The following is a 17456-nucleotide window of genomic DNA, read 5'->3' as shown; positions in this document are numbered from 1 at the left end:
CCGAAGTCTCTCTGTCCTAGTAGCTGGGGTTCGCAGGCGTCTGCCTGACCTCAGCAGCTGGAACAGGCTGTTGTTGGGGTGGTGAGGGTCTTTCATTATTCTGCAGGCTCTGGATTTGCACCTCTTGTTGTATAGAACCTGTAGGGGAGGTAGTGCAATACCCGTGGTACGCTCGGCTGAGCGCACCACTCTCTGTAGGGCCTTCTTGTCCTGTGCCGTGCTGTTTCCATACCAGGCAGTGATGTTTCCAGTCAAGATGCTCTCTACAGCTCCGGAGTAGAAGGACTGGAGTATCTTCCCAGATACTCTGAACTTCCTTAACTGTCTCAGGTGGTAGAGGCGCTGCTTCGGTATATCAGTGTTTCCCACAGAAACTATCAGTTTGGGAAATCTATTTGTGGTGGGCCTGTTTGATACTGTGGTGGGCCACCACAAATAAGCCTATGTATGGAAAACACTGGTATATTCACGACCGTGGAAGCTTCTGTAAAAACCCATTATGAAGCTTCTGTAAACCCATTATGAAGCGGAAAGGAGGTCTGTTTCACTCCAGTGTTTAATCCCTGAGGGACGGAGAGTGGCACAACTCGGTTACAGAAATCAATTTTTTATTTGTGTGAAAACAGTGACATTTCAAGTTGCTAAGACCTTCACCATACATGAAATCACAGTGAACAAACAATGACATAATATGCTACACAAAGACAAAGGGAATCCATAGATTCCCGTGGGGGGAATTGGACCATTAGTTTGGAAGAGCGAGAGGGGTTAGAGGTAGTGTGTTAGGGTAAGGGAGGGGTAGTGTTAGGGGTAGGGGTAGTGTTAGGGTTTATTACCTTATTATACTGGAAACAATGGTGAGTATCATAGCTATCACCAGTAATGAATCTGGGGGCAGAGTGATGGACAGAGTCAAGGGGTTTAAGAGTGGAAGCAGCAGCATATCTATAAATGACATCACCACAGTCTAAACTAAACTAAACTAATCATAGGAACATTTCTGTACAAGAAGCCAATTTTCTGTCAATTTTCTTGTCTATTATTGTCCAGGCAGCATTACCTCTGGCCTGGTCAGTCATCCCTACGAACACAATTGGCAGTGTTTGCAGGTGGGAAGCCGGTGGGGTATGACACCTACTGTTGGGTTGGGGCACCTGTTCAGCAACGAGGGGATCTGGGGGAGATAGCATGAACCTAAGCATGTGTTATGCTCTCCCAGAGAAACTCTTAGCTGTCAGGTGAAAAGAAGTGGCTGGCAACTCCACATCGGAGGAGGCATGTGATATCTACAGTACACCCTCCTCAGACCAGGAAGGGAATTGGCATAGCGACTAAATTGGGGGATATGGGAGCAAATAAAAGAAAAGCAAAACAAATAATAACTACAACAAAGAAAAACGTTCCCGTTTCGCACTTGTGTGCATGTCACAGCACTTTGCGAGCGTCTACCAGCTCGGGGCTGCATTTTTTGCCGATCATGTAATACCGTTCGAAACTTGAATTTGCCGCCTTTCGAACACCACCTCACTCGATCAATTCCATGCCTCAGTTCTCGAGTTACATGACGATATGTCAGGCGAGCGTCTTTTTACAGGTTCCGTGTGAAATGACCACGTCTGACTGTATACGCTCGCTGATGGCGAAAATGATTGGTCAGCGTTGTAGCCAACGAGTGTCCGCTCCCAATGATAGAGGAAGTAGGTGAAAGTTGAAGAGCGAAAATTTGTTGTGACTGAATATTCAGAACACACAGAGGTGGATAGCCATTTTGGATTTGCTCGCTTTTTCTTTTTGATACACGGTTTACTAAAACCTTTCTCAAGCACTCATTTCTGAATGGATTTTTATCAAATTTGGACCTGTACTACATAAGATATGGAACCGCAGTGTTTTACACAAGTTCAATTTCAACTCAAGTTCAAACCTCTGTTACTTTATTTCATTAGCACTAAAAGTGATTATCCTTTTTTGCTTTAGTAACTTCAGAATGTTACCTTTCAAAAGAGACTATGCTCATGCATGTGCTATAAGTATAAATTATAAAGCTACGCTTTGCAAAAAGTAAGCAGTCCTCAAAAACTAAAATGGCCCCGTTTTGGGGGTGATGCTTAAGAGGCTAAGTACCGATTTAAGATGAATAAGCACTTCCTGAAGAGCACAAGTTCCCAATGGACAATTCAATTCAATACACAATAGTGTCATTAGCATAAAGATGGGCTTGACAACCATTCAAGGAAGAGACAATTGATATAATTGGTGAAGAGGACAGGACCCAAAATCTAAGTTGATTGAGTTGATTGTTTACCAAAGATTCCAGGATTTTGCTAAGCAGGGTAGTTTGGCGTTTAGGCGGTAATTATTTAAATAATCTCCATCACCTCTTTTATGTAAAGGAATCACATGGGCCGATCTCCAAACAATAGGAAATCTGCGCTTTGAGATGGAAAGTTTAAATACATCATGCGTTAATTGCTCAGTGATAATTGAAGCGAACAGTTTTAGAAAAAATATTGCGGCTTTATCCTCTCCAATTGAACTCCTGGTATCAATGTATTCCTTTTCAAATAAATACCCAGCATCAACAAAGTGTTTATTGAAGGCTCTTCAAATGTCTGTGATCAGGAACAGTCCTCATAATTAACGTTAATTAATAAATAATGAATGTGTGGGTAGTGAATTAGTGGCTTTGTTATTGTTTGAGTGTACTGCTTTCCAAGATGTTGCCGGGTTTGAGTAGGATCTAGTAATTAGGTCTAAATAACCATTTGAAATAAAGGTTTCTGTAAAAAAAATTATTTAAGGGAGCTCCCGTAGCTCACCGCATATCTCGGCGCTATTTCTGCGTCGGGGAAAACCGTGCTCGTCACGGATCTGGGGGACACGAGTTCGATTCCCGGACCCGCCGTCATTTCTCAGAATGTCTTCCCCTGCTCTACATCCCATTTCAACCTGTTTCTGTCAGTCATGCTTGACCAGAAAAGCGATAAACGCTAAAAAATAAAGTAAAAAAAAAAAAAAAAAAAATTTATTTAAAAAGTCCAGTGCCACCTGAACATCCGGATTCTCACGCAGACGTACAGTGCAAGTCGCTATGCAAAATATCCATAAAAAAAAAAGCTTGGTCTCTAAAATGTACACTTTCTCCTCATTACCGTGTGATTTCTCCAATCGTGCACTTCCGACTCGTGCAATAGTGCAGTGATCACCAAAAACACCACAGGCTATCATTTTGTCAACCCTATTGGAAAACATGAGACCAATTAGAGTAGACCTCTGACAATCTTTCAAATTAGATCTAGTGGGTTCTGTTATCAGTAGAAGGCTACCACTAACTTAAGATAATCGGAAGTATCGTTTAACCAGTTCAGGCTAAAGTCACGCATCGATGGAATCTTGATCAGCAGATGGGGATCTATACAACCACTGAGGTAGGCCCCGACTGAACCCCCAAAGCAAGACGTTCAATACATCTTGGCCTAGTGACAGAATCTAGAACAGTCACAGAGGAACCCGATCTTACATAAATAGCCGCTCCTCCTCCCCTCCACTCTATACAGGTTGCAGCCCATTAAAGCTACGTCCAAGTCATTGACTTCGCAAGACCAGGATCAGTTTGAAGAACTAAAACATTAATATAATCCAGTTTCTGGGGTTAGCTTCTAATGTTCCAAGTCATCCCTAGTCCATTTCTGTTCAAGTGGGTCAAGAGGAGTGTTTGGAGCAGGGACAGTAGTAGCACCAGAAGACTGCAGGGAGACCGCAATTGAATTAGAGACGGTAAATAGTGTGATTTTAACAATGAATAGGGATGAATAGAAGTAGCACATTGCTCCGCCCTGACGCTGGGTTATATGAAACAAACAGCGGTGGGTGGGGTAGGTAGGATGCCATGGTGTTGGTATAAAGTATAGTGGTCGAGGTCCATTAATGGGACCCCCCCCCCCACACACACACACACACAGGTTTTGGATTAATGTCAGAAGAAGGAGAATGGTCTCGTTAAAGGTACTGTCATCTTAAATGTCAGCAACCTAATTAAACATTTAGCAACAATAAGAGAACCAATCAATCTATGTGGCCTAGTTGGCAAACATCCTCCTTTAAAGGATGATGTTGGTACACACACACACACACACACACACACACACACACACACACACACACACACACACAACAACACCAGTTCCTTTTTCAGAATGGGATAAAAACATACAATCTATGGCTATAAACAAGACCCTAGAATGACTTATCGCGATCCAAGAACTCTGAATCTATACAGAGTAAATCGACGCGCTTTGTTTCATTGTTGCCTTTGAGAAGCAAACGTGGCCCTTGGTGAAGCCGTTGTTCCGTGAGGCTTTGGGAGGTGACACAGCTAATGTGGAGGTGCCACTTTGTCTGTCGTTTGGCTGTTCATTTAATGGCCCACGTCGTCCGTTTGGCAGTGGACGCCTCTAATGTATGTAACAGACAATGGCCCCAGGGGTGAGATAGGAAATGGGAGCAGCCTAATGGCGAGAACAGAGGGATGAACAGAGCTGGAATCATTGAGCGACCTTGAGTGGCACGTCAAGTGATATTACGTGGGTGGCTGGGTGAGTGTGGCTGTGAGTGGGGGAGAGGGAGAGCGGCCAAAGAAAATAAGGGTGCGAGAGAAAGAAAGAAAGAAAGAAAGAACGAAAGAAAGAAAGAAAGGGTTTGGGTCTGACCGCTTATATCTTTGTTGCATTGAGAATGAACGTACATGACGGATGTGAGTATGTGTATTGTCTGTGTCTGTGTTTTGGCTCTGCGTGTTGCAGCGGCTCTATTGCTGCTGTGTTTCATCCTGTCCTAAAGCTTAAAACGGGTCAATGGTGGACCTTGGTTTGCCCGCGTACCACAGTGACACGTGCCGATGGCGCTGGCCCCTTCCAGCCGGCAGGAAAGCTCATGATTTATGCTGCCAGGGCACACAAAACTGTGTTTCTCTCCATGGCAACGGGGCCGCCTGTCAGCTTGAGTAGTTTGTAAATGGAATGGGGGGGGGATATTTCTGGCTGCCACTCTGCCAGAGCGCAGATCCTCAACCAATCGGGAATGGAGAGGCAAAGACAAAGCCCCCTCTCCCTGGTACATAGAGCGATAGCTGACACACTGTTAACTGTATTAATACTGCTGCGGCCCATTCTGCCTCCTAATAATAGGGTAAACAGCAATGCACATGCCTGTTTGTTCATAAGAGAAAACCAACCAACGGAAACAAGCAATGATTGCCATATGAGATATATATATATATATATTGAAGAAAGCGTACGTTTGATTGAGAACCAGGTGTAAGGAGCATTTTTACTTTTGAAATGACAAAATCAATGTTGTCTTGTCACACAGAAGTCGGTGCGAGATAAATTATTATAGCAATTGGGCAATTCACACAGTATCCCCATGACATTTCACGCTAGCTAATATGGCACAATGCCACTGCTCAATTGGCCACGGTTGTCATTTTAATGATAATCGCCTCTTAACTTGATTGCGGTCACCTGTGTTTGCCAACTGAAATGTCTGCGATCGAACGCTGCAAAATAGTGTAGTTTCTCTTAGTTTATATAGTGTACTGTTGTGTACTTGTTTGCACTGGAGGACAAGGTACAGACGGGGTGTGATGTATGGCATACTATTATCAGTATACTATGTACTGAAACATGCTCCCTTCCTGCCCATATTCTTTCCTTAAAACGTGGCTGTTTAAGCCTGTGTCCCATGTAAAATATTCCCCATGAGTGGGTTTCCTTTCTCCAGAGGCCGCAGATGTCTGTGCTGACAGAGGTTTTTTCCAGCCCGTTGGGCCTCTACTGAACCAGATCCTCTCTCTGTCTCTCTCTCTCTCTCTCTCCCTATCTCTCCCTCCCTCTCTCCCTCTCTCTCTCCATCCCCTCCTGTCAGAATCAAGAATCTCACTGCACACTACAACAATCTCTCCTCCGCGCCCTAACTCAGGCCTCTCTCTGAACTATGAAAGTCCAGGAGAGCAGAACAGAACAATGTGTCCTGTGTCTTTAGGAACGCCACATGGGGGGGGGGGGGGGGGGGGGGGGGGGGGGAATTGTAGGGAAGGGGGTTCAGCCTTTGATGTGCAATCACTCATCTCCTTAATCAACTTAAAAGAAAAGAGAAAAACGAATGTAATTCCAATTGGACCTGGCAGTCGGACACTTGTTGTGACACGTGTTCCCAGACAGCGTCTCTCTGTGTGAATGGGAGGTGAAACTGATGTGAGGCCCACGGCCCTGCTGGACTAAGAGGACCCCACCACCAGCCCCCCCCCCCCCCCCCCCCCCCACCACCACCACCAGCCCCACCCCCCTCCTCATTCTTTGGGGCTCAAATTGCTCGTGCCGCCTCAATCCCACAGGGAATCGTGCTCTTCACGAATCTGTTGCTTTTAGTGTAAAGTAATCCTCTCAATTAGGTATTGGTGACATTAATTGCCTCTGGTGTAATTGTCCCTTCACAGATGAGAGACCCCGGCATGCCTCTCTCTCTCTCTCTCTCTCTCTCTATCTCTCTCTCTCTCTCTCTCTCTCAATGTGAGATAGAAAAAAGTGAAGCTTCTCATACCCTCCCCCCTTTCTCTCTCTCCTGTGACCCGCTCTCTGGCATGCCACTGGAAGAGAGCCAGGGGCCGCTTCCAGGGCTGTTTTAAGATGCCGTTAAGCCCTGCCAAGCGTTGTGCCAAGCCAAGCACCAGCGTACCTGGAGAGAAACCATGCAGATTAATCAGAGAGACGTGGTGAAGAGAGCAGAGAGGAGGGCAAGATAATGGACGAGTGGTGTGTGTGTGTTAATTAAAATCTGACTTCTTCCACCAAATGTACCTAAAACATGCCAAATGGCATTGGAAGTGGTGTTTGTACAGAGACTAGCTCTGCAGAATGAGACCTTTCCTCTGCTTCTTTCCTCTTACTGGTTCCTCCTGTTTTTGTGTCCATTCCTCCTGCAGTTGGCAAAAGTGTGATGACAGAGAAGTGTGATCCTAGCGGTGCACAGTAGCTCACACACACACATACTGTATGCACACGCACACTCACACACACACACACACACACACACACGCACACACACACACACACACACACACACACACACACACCTTGGCCGTTACGTAGCTCCTCCCTGGGCTGACCCGGACACGGCATTGCGGATTATTCCATTCAGGAGCGTGTCTGTGCTCTGATCACAGTGTGGGCTGAGGTCACGGGGTGGGGGGTGGGCCGTGGGCCGTTGGGGGGGCAGCCTCATGCATTCAAAATGAAGAGAACCCGACTATGACATGCCATTCAAAACAACGCTCCCCCCCCTTTGACTTCATCTGCCGTAGCAGGAGTGCAAATTGATTTTCCTCCTCTCTCTTATGGCAAAGTAAAACGAGACTCATCTATGCCTGTTAATTCTGTTTTTCTTTTTTTTCTCTCTCCCAGTGCTGAAAATGATTTTAATGATCAATGCGGCTCTTATGTTTCATGCATGAATAGGCAGACTCCCAACTAAGACTGCTGAATTTTTTAGACAAACAAAAGAAATATGGTAATTATTATAATTGCATCACTTCAATGACTCCTGAGCTCTGGAGATACTGTCCTAGCCGTGTAATTAAACGTATTAAAAGAGGAATATGTAATAATCACACTTTTAAGATGAAATCTCTCCCTCCCAGTCTTGCACTTCAAAAGAAAAAGAAAAAAGAATAGAAGTAGAAAATAACACTCTTGTTCCAATCTTGCCGATCATGTTTATCTCCAATTCGTTGAGCCACAGTGGCTACACTCTCAAAAATGGTGTGTTAAAAACAACAAAGGTTGTGTCGTCCTGGTCTAAACGCATGCAAGATGTGTTAACCTGAGCCCTATTTTCAGAAAATCTGCCTAAAATACATAACTAATTAAATGGGATATTGCTCCACTTCTACAAGGTCCATTTGCATGTTCTTGGTATCTAGGGACATCTATGGACCTCAGTGAATGTATCCCCAGTGTCAGAAATATTGTGTATATTACTAGGCTTGCTTACATTGTGATGAAACAAAGGAGAATATGAATTATGATTTTTCTTTGCATCTTTGACAGTGAATAACACCATGCTAAAAATGACCAGACATGAAAAACTGCCACTGAGCCAGTGGCGAATCCTTATGGAAGCCAACGGAAGCCATGCCTCCCTAATATTAAAATATGAATTAATATCAAATATGAAATATGAAGAAAAAAAATATATATATAATTTTTTTTTAATATAGTTTACATTCTTTTTCATCTGTGCTTAAATGTCTCCCTCTTCTCCTTCTCACTCCCTCTAACACACTGTCAGACTCACTGTGCTCACTGCAGCTAGTATAGGAGAGAGGCAGGGGGTAGGTCTCTTTCTCCAGGCTTCCAGCATTATAGAGTCCAAATCCGATCCTAGCCAATCAGATTCGAGCTGACTGCCACACCCTAAAAGTTTAAAACGGGGCTGAGAGGAAGACACTCAGCATATTTTCCCCTCTGCACTCTGAACATTGTATTAACCCGTAACTGTTCCCACGGGCCGAATATTGCCCCGATCCTCGCGAGATTAAATCCACGGGGACCTCTCGGCGTGCCGAAGCTTTTCCTAAATCACTTCCATCATCGAAAACGAGGGGAAAAGGTCGGCTCGCGACCCTGAAAATGTTGCGTGATTTTAAAAACGCTGTATTAAGTGAGCCTATTATGGGATCCACGCAAGCTTTCTATCGTGGAAACATCTGGGCGTCCCGCAACTTTTACTCATTCACATGTAGCCCCGAAAATGCTTAGAAAAGGAAAACAGAAAGCGTGGAATAAACTCGCCGAAACGGAAAAGTGTCCCACGGACGCGCCGTGATTCCGATCCGCGTGAAAATATTCACGGCCATAGAGGAGACCGTGGGACACCTTTTTGCAACCGAATATGTGTCTCGAATTTGCTCCCACGCGGCGCGCAAAATCGTGCAAGGAAAAATCGGACCAAAAATGAACCAATGCTCCAGCAGTATTAATGACCCTGATGTAAACAAGACAAACGTCTTTCTCTGGTCTATTGAGCCGTACTGTATTGTACCCATTCTGCAATCTGTTAAATAAATAAAAAGAAAGTTTGACTGGCCGCCGAGCCATACTGTAGTGTACATGGTGACTGCTTGACAAAAAAAAATAATAATAATAATAAAAATATTTAATAAATTTTTTTTTAATAAATTTTTTTTGGCTTCCCCTGTTATTTTACCCACGCGACGCCACTGCACTGAGCTCATTGAGTACCTTCTTGAGAGCATGTGTACAAAGAATCTAAGGAAATGAATAAAGTGAAGATGATTAAACAGAAGGTTGGTTTTGTAGATACAGTACTGAATTCTCCCATCCGGACCAATGCAATTTGAATTATTATTATAGAATATAGAATAGCAGGCTTATAAATGACCTTATTATAGCCAATTCGCACATTTATGGATTGTGCCAAATCTTATCTTTCAAATGCCCGAGTTCAATTTGGATTTAGTATCACCAGGCGTGCATAAGAACAGATAATGAAATCTACTGTATGTACAGTAGGTTTCTTATTGTGCCGCCATTTTGAAACTGATTTCAAATCTGATTGTTGCTAAATGCTCAAAATAGGGGAGACAAACTAACTGAGCTCCAATATATGCCAATACCGTTCAGTTTTGTGGTATATTATCCCGAGGAATAAGAGAATTCATTCAAAAAAAATCATACAGAACCCATTTGCTTTTTTTGACCTAGAGGCCTCTGGGAAGTGTATTTCTGAACAATTCCAACGCTCATTGAAAGCTCTGGATGTCCTCTTCAAAATGGCGTCAAAAAAACTACATTCGCGATCACAACAACAGAAAAACTCAAACTAAAATCTATCTAATAACACTTTAACCTATTGGTAAACAAACGTATTGATGAAAATATACATTATAACTGCTGTTGTGACATGGTTATGATGTTTATTCTTGAATACGTTTGAAAAAAAAAATAGCTGGAGAGCTTGATTTATGATGTGATCAGTGGCGACTGGGCGCCGCCCCCCCCCCTGGTGGAGAGAGAAGGAGAGGAAGAAATTGTGTTTTTTGATTTTAGATTATGGACCCCTAAAAATAAACTAAACATGTTTAAAATAAATAATAATTACTAATTTTAAGTATGTTTGTGTTTAAAATGCACAATAACGTTAATATATCAAATATTTTGTGCGTGCTATTCTCCCCCCTCGTTTGTGCCTCACGTCACTCTCTCCTGATAGAAATCTACCTCCAAACCTGAGCGCTAGACTTAACGCTCACTGAGTGGGCGTCACTGCGGCGCAACACAGCCAATGTAAATGGATCAAGCAACTAAATTGAGCCTATCAGGGTCGTCAAATATTATGTCTGGGGGCGCGGTTTTCTAGCGCTCAAACAAGCAGTCACACAGCACTCAGTGCGCCACTGTGTCACTCGTCAGACAGAAAAGACTTGCCGGGAGGAGAAGTCAGGAGTATTTTCATTTCAGATTCAGTCCGTGAGTTAGCTTAGCTAGGCTATACTCGGTCGTTTAGCTGGTTTGGTAATAAGAAGTGTATTCTCAGGAGTCGGAGAGATAATCACGAGATACTGTACATTCAGACAGTGTTGGATCTAACAAAATGGATTTATATGGACACTTATTATCATGGAAAGTTCAAGCCCGGACCAAGAGGTTTATTTTGTCACATACATACACAAGGCATACAGTGAACTCTCTCTGTATGAGAGACCCCCCCCCGCCTTCTCCCCGCACCCCCTGCGCCCTTCCCACTATACGTAGCACTGGCCGCACTGGATGTCATTTTGGGACCGGTCCAGGTCCCGTCGGGCTTAAGAGGTTAAGAAACAACACAAGATGTGTCACTATTAACACGCTGGCATTTTGATTTTCAGCACACCGGCTCTATGTGTGTCAGTCAAGGGCGACAACATCCCGGTGTTATTTTTAACACATCCCCTTTGAGAGCGCACGCGGTCTGTTTTCTTCATTCGCCCTGTTCCTTCCTCCCACAGGTCCACAACAGGAACCTGCTGTCGCTGGACTTCGACCGCATCACCAGGACGGAGAAGGTCTACGACGACCACAGGAAGTTCACGCTGCGCATCCACTATGACCACGCCGGACGGCCCACGCTGTGGGCGCCGAGCAGCCGCCTGAATGGCGTCAACGTCACCTATTCCTCGGGCGGACACGTGGCGGGCATCCAACGGGGCACCATGTCCGTGCGCATGGAATACGACCAGAGCGGCCGGATCAGCTCCCAGATATTTGCCGACGGTAAATCCTGGAGCTACACCTACCTTGAAAAGGTGAGAGCAATGGGTTTGTTGCAGACGGAATTATACCCTTAAGCGCTCCTCTGTGTAATAATTGCAGGCCTTGGAAAAGGAAGGCACACTGCTCGACTGGATCTTGAGAGCTGTGTTTTTCCACAAAAGCCTTGAAAAGGAGATTTGAGACTTGGGTTAAAGGTTGCCTTTAAATCCCTGTGTCATCCATGTGCTGCATTATCAAGCTCTGGCACAAAACATCTGCCGGAAATGTGATGAAAGACTGCACTCTCCACTTTACAGTATCGTTACCACAGGTTGACGGTGCGGTTAAACCTAAAATAGCTCTGATGAGCAGGAGGGAATGAGGTGTCACTTTCTACTCACTAATTAAAGGCAATAACGTTTATGAAAATGTGAGGGCCAAGATTCTTAACAGCGTTACCAATTGAATTTGAAAAAGCGATTCACTTCCCCCACATTAATAGTCTGAAGTCAGATTTTCAACCACTGCTGTGTTGAAACTTTGGCAGCCTGTTGTGACAGGCTAGCAACTGATGTAAAGATATCATTCATTGGCCCCCGGAAACATGCTCGAGGAAGTTGCCGTTCTTTTCGAGCTGTGAAAAAAGGCAGCACCGTCATGCTGTTTTGGATCAAAACATTTCCCCCCAAAACAAGAAACAAGATGCAGCCTGTTTATGAAATCATCTCTTAAGGGCATCTTAATGTCAGAGGAATATGAACAACTTCACTTTCAGGTCTTCAATCAGATTCAGTCTGAGTCGGACATGCATGCCTAATTTGGTCGTGCTTTTGACGGTTTTCTGCACTGTGTGTAGCTACCCAGGTCACATTGAAATTACTTTGTTCAAAGCTACCGTACTTTTCGGACTATAAGCCGCGGCTTTTTTCCCCATTTTTTGACCCTGCGGCTTATATAACGGTGCGGCTTATATGTGGACCAAACCCGAAAATATTGCTTTTTTGACTGCATTGAAATGTTATTTATCTGTTCCCTTATTTGCTAAACTTAATACAACTTGTAAATGAGTTAATTCTTGTTATTTGTCCGACAGTATTGTGACAATCCCCTCTGTGCACGAACCCTTACATATGGTAATTAAACATTAAAACACCTGCGGCTTATAGTCCAGTGCGGCTTATATATGTACACATCATTCAATTTAGCTGCTGCGGCTTATAGTCGGGTGCGGCTTATAGTGCGAAAAGTACGGTACTTTGAATCATGTTTGAATTCTGTTACTTCTCATTTGAGTAATTACATTTATTATTATTATTATTATTTGTTTTGTAAAAAAAAAAAAGGTAATTCTATAGTGATTATTTGAATGCCTCTTGTGTCATTCATACAGTATGTGATGAACTGGTATTAAATTTTAACAAAAGCAAATAATTTCAACATATTATGTATCATTACACAGATGTGCATAACCTAGTAAACCTGTGCTGCGTTGAAATCCCTCTAAATATTCTAACGCTCTGATAATTTCCTCCCCACAGTCGATGGTGCTGCTCCTCTATAGCCAGAGGCAGTACATCTTTGAGTTTGACAAGAATGACCGCCTCTCCTCTGTGACCATGCCCAATGTGGCGCGGCAGACCCTGGAGACAACCCGCTCTGTCGGTTACTATAGGAACACCTACCAGCCCCCCGAGGGTAACGCTTCAGTGCTGCAAGACTACAGCGAGGACGGCCAATTGCTGCGGACCACCTACCTGGGCACGGGACGCAGGGTCATCTACAAATATGGCAAGCTGGCCAAGCTCCTGGAGATTCTCTACGACACCACGCGCATCGCCTTCTCCTACGACGAGGTGGCCGGCATGCTGAAGACCGTCAACCTGCAGAGCGAGGGCTTCACCTGCACCATCCGCTACCGGCAGATTGGCCCGCTCATCGACAGGCAGATCTTCCGCTTCAGCGAAGAGGGCATGGTCAACGCCAGGTTCGACTACGTGTACGACAACAGCTTCCGGGTCACCAGCATGCAGGCGGTCATCAATGAAACCCCACTGCCCATCGACCTGTACCGCTACGATGACGTGTCCGGCAAGACGGAGCAGTTTGGCAAATTCGGTGTCATCTATTATGACATCAATCAGATCATTACCACGGCAGTCATGACCCACACGAAGCACTTTGACGCCTACGGGCGTGTGAAAGAGGTCCAGTACGAGATCTTCCGCTCGCTCATGTACTGGATGATGGTGCAGTACGACAACATGGGCCGCGTGGTCGCGAAGGAACTGAAGGTTGGTCCGTACGCCAACACCACGCGCTATACCTATGAGTACGACGCAGACGGCCAACTGCAAGTGGTCTCCATCAACGACAAGCCACTGTGGAGGTACAGCTACGACCTGAACGGCAACCTGCACCTCCTCAGTCCCGGGAACACGGCCCGCCTCACGCCACTGCGCTATGACATCCGAGACCGCATCACACGGCTCGGCGACATCCAGTATCGCATGGACGAGGACGGCTTCCTCAAGCAGAGGGGGAACGAGTACTTTGAGTACAACTCGGCCGGTTTGTTGGTGAAGGTCTACAACCGGGTGAGCAGCTGGAGCATCCGGTACCGCTACGACGGCCTGGGCCGGAGGGTGTCGAGCAGGAGCAGCGCAGGCCACCACCTGCAGTTCTTCTACGCCGACCTGTCCAGCCCCACACGGGTCACCCACATGTACAACCACTCCAGCTCAGAGATCACCTCGCTCTACTACGACCTGCAGGGCCACCTGTTTGCCATGGAGCTGAGCAGTGGCGACGAGTTCTACGTGGCCTGCGACAACATCGGGACGCCGCTGGCCGTGTTCAGTGGTTCGGGCCTCATGATCAAACAGGTCCTCCACACGGCGTTCGGGGAGGTTTACCTGGACACCAACCCCAGCTTCCAGCTCATCGTGGGGTACCAGGGAGGCCTGTACGAGCCTCTCAGCAGACTGGTCCACATGGGCCGCAGGGACTACGACGTCCTGGCCGGCCGCTGGACCACGCCGGACCACGAGGTGTGGAGCCGCCTCAACAGCAACCGCATTGTGCCCTTCAACTTGTACATGTTCAAGAACAACAACCCTCTGAGCAACAACGAGGAGATCAAGTGCTACATGACAGGTAGGCTTACAAACCTTTATTTTGGAGTATTAACAGTTGTAAAGGAAACAGACCCCAACCAGCAGGGAGCCCCGGTCATATGCAAAAATGGATTTGAAAATGTGAAATATTTGTTTGTAAATTAAATGAAGAAATAATTTTTAATACTTTACTGACAATGTTGTATTTTCAGCAACCATAGACATGGACGTGCATCAGACATACGTAGACATTTACATTAATTAATTTACATTCAGTCATTTAGCTGATGCTTTTATCCAAAGCCAGCGTGCGATACACTTTCAGGCGGTGAACAATAGGTCTCTGAACAGTGCCAGACATATAGCGCTGTCGAGGAATACTGTCAAGGAGACCGCAACAGAACTGAAGTCCAAGTATTACATGGATGGAGAGAGAGCTGACAGCAGCTCCCCCACTGTATGTCACATCATTCAATCACTCTGCGGCTTGCAGTGCAAGGAGTAACCCTGAAATCACCTTTGTAGTCTTTCTGCCCTATCCAGTGCGTTCTGAATTCAAAATAACATACCATAACACAGAAGAGTAGTCGCTGCCAACATTAGATTGAAAGACAGCATGTGAGGGAGGTGTTTTAATAGTCTCCTCAATGGGGCACTAAGCTTGCATTTTATTTTTTTCAATTACTGTGATTTGCGGGTGTTGTGGGTGGGCGTGTGTGACTGTCTGTCTGTGTCACCCTGCATTCGGGTTTGTGCTTATGTGTGTGTGTGTGTATCCAACGGCTATCATTTTGAAAGTGCTCAAAGGGAACAATGGCGTACAGCGAAGTCCCCCCCCCCCCCCTCTCTCTGTTATTGAACATTCAGGTCCCCTTCCTAGAAATGTCCCATCATTCTTTGTGGCTCGGCTGTAGGGAGGAGGTAAATGGGGGTTTGAAAAGGAACCCCAGTGGAGAAGGCGAGCACAATGCATGCATACAAGCCTCCGCCAGCGGCTGTTGTATCAGCGCTCTGCGGCGGGAGGCAAAGCCACATTGTTGAGGATATACTCGTCGAGTACTCCGCAGCTAAACCGCCGAGCCAGAGTGGGATTTGGTGCAACGACAATAGCCTAATTGGAGAATTTTCCTTTTTTTGTTGTTTTGAAAATAAAATCGCACATCATGTTGATGATATAAAAAAGAAATACAATTCTTCCTTTTTATCCTTTTATTCCTTTGCCCGCCAGGCAACAGTCCGTACCCAAAATTTGAAAGTAGGATATACATTTTTTTGTCTAGGTGAACCCTAGGCCTCCTCCTCCCTATGCCTCACTAAGCAGCTTTCATTTAGCTGCCAGCCAAAACAGAGAGGCGTTCAGCTCCACGCTCCGCCCATTAAGGTTCCTAACTAGTGTTGGAATGCTAAGCGGAGCGCTGGGTGTAGCACTTGCTGGCTCCGCCTCGATTGTGATTGATGGCGATGACATTTCCATTCCTTTCACTAAATTACAAGGGTCCTTTCATTGTCCTCAAACAAATTCTTATTTAGGAAGGCTTTGTCAGGTGCCACAATGGTGGCAATGCCAAGCTGTGACAATCCCCCCCCCCAAGTGTCACAGCAATGATTGTCACTGTCCATAATAACAAATAACAAATAGTGGTATATTGGAAGGAACAACAAACAAATGGCTCGAATTTAAAGGGCTCTGCCTTCAGTCAAGGCTAAAAATAAGTGGCCGATCGTCACAGGTGAGGCTGGATCACCCACACTGGGAATCCTGGAGCCTGGACATTTGTGGACCGGGCTTAGAAGGACTTTATTATTTTCTCCCGAGGGAAATTCATTTGTGTCACTGGGTACATTAAAAAAAACATTTAAAAAGCAATTAATCAATGTCCCACATAAACCCCCCGATGAACACAAACGCCACCATCTGAGAACAAAGAGCACGTCCTTGTTCCGTGCATAGTAATAGTAGGGGTGTAATCATTTGATGGATCATGACATACTTTTATTGTGAAGGTGTGAAATGTGCAAAACAATGCCGTTCTCCTTATACCTCCGTTTCCTTCTGTAAAGACAAACGTTGTAGTGAGCGAACACGTCGTTAACGCTGTACCCTAACCGTCTCGTCCTGAATTGCAATAATCAAAGTCGTGCCGAGTCATTCTCGGGGAAGTCTTGCTTGTGTGATTAGAGGTATAATTAAGAAGTAATGGATTATTAGGGGTATGATTAAGAAGCAATATATCAAACTCAAGCAATTTTTCAGTCTCTACAATGCATGCCGTTTTACATTGCAATATTTTGCAGCATGATTTCATCCCACGCCTTCTATTGAATAGGTTTGACTCCAGTTGCTCTTTCTAGGCTGCCCACCTCTCTCCATCTATCTCAATCTATCTCCATCTCTCTATCTCTCCATCTCTCCCTCCCCATCTATCTCTCTCCATATCTCTATATCTCTTTCTCTCCATCTCTCTCTCTCCATCCATCTCTCTCTCTCACCATCTCACTTTCTCCACCTCTTTCTCTCTCCATCTCTCTCTCTATCTCTCCTCACTCCCCCGTCTACTTTCGCCGGTATTATCACAGACATTAAAACCTGAGGGAGAGCAAAACTGCTCCCCTCTGTCATCCTGCTGTCTAAAAGGAGGCCACACGCTGCTGTGAGTGACGCGCTGAGCGGTACCAGGCGGCTTCTGAGGTGACACGAAACTGCAACTGTAATCAGCGGGGCTGACTCCCATGCTCCTGGGATCCAGCTGTGCGAGTGTCATTAGTGCAGCACCTGTGGGTGTAGATATAAATCATCCTCACATCCACAGATTGCCGCCACCTCTTCTGGGAGCGCTAATCACGGTCCGTCCAGTCCCCGACACAAATCAAGTGCTCTAAACTGAGTGCAGATTATTCCAAGGGGCACAAAACCACTTGACCCATCGGTTTCAAGCAGTTAAAATTAATCCTTCGCACTGTGCCATTTAGCATCCTCACAGAGCCACAAGTGATTTATTGATTTTTTTTTGTTCAATTGGATTAACAGTAGGAC

General features: G+C 45.4%; 1 protein-coding gene across 1 annotated transcript in view; it reads left to right on the top strand.

The window, feature by feature from the left end:
* tenm4 (teneurin transmembrane protein 4) overlaps positions 1–17456 on the top strand; it is a 345863-nt gene that overhangs the window by 317494 nt on the left and 10913 nt on the right. Inside the window, exons 28-29 of the mRNA XM_084310380.1 lie at positions 11066–11362; positions 12848–14462. Coding sequence (XP_084166506.1) covers positions 11066–11362; positions 12848–14462 — 1912 coding nt within the window. The remainder of the gene's footprint in view (positions 1–11065; positions 11363–12847; positions 14463–17456) is intronic.

The sequence above is a fragment of the Notolepis coatsorum genome (assembly GCF_963971535.1).
Source record: "Notolepis coatsorum genome assembly, chromosome: 1".
Taxonomy (NCBI): domain Eukaryota; kingdom Metazoa; phylum Chordata; class Actinopteri; order Aulopiformes; family Paralepididae; genus Notolepis; species Notolepis coatsorum.
The sequence above is the reverse complement of the archived record's forward strand: the minus strand, read 5'-3'. Positions and strand labels throughout refer to the sequence as shown.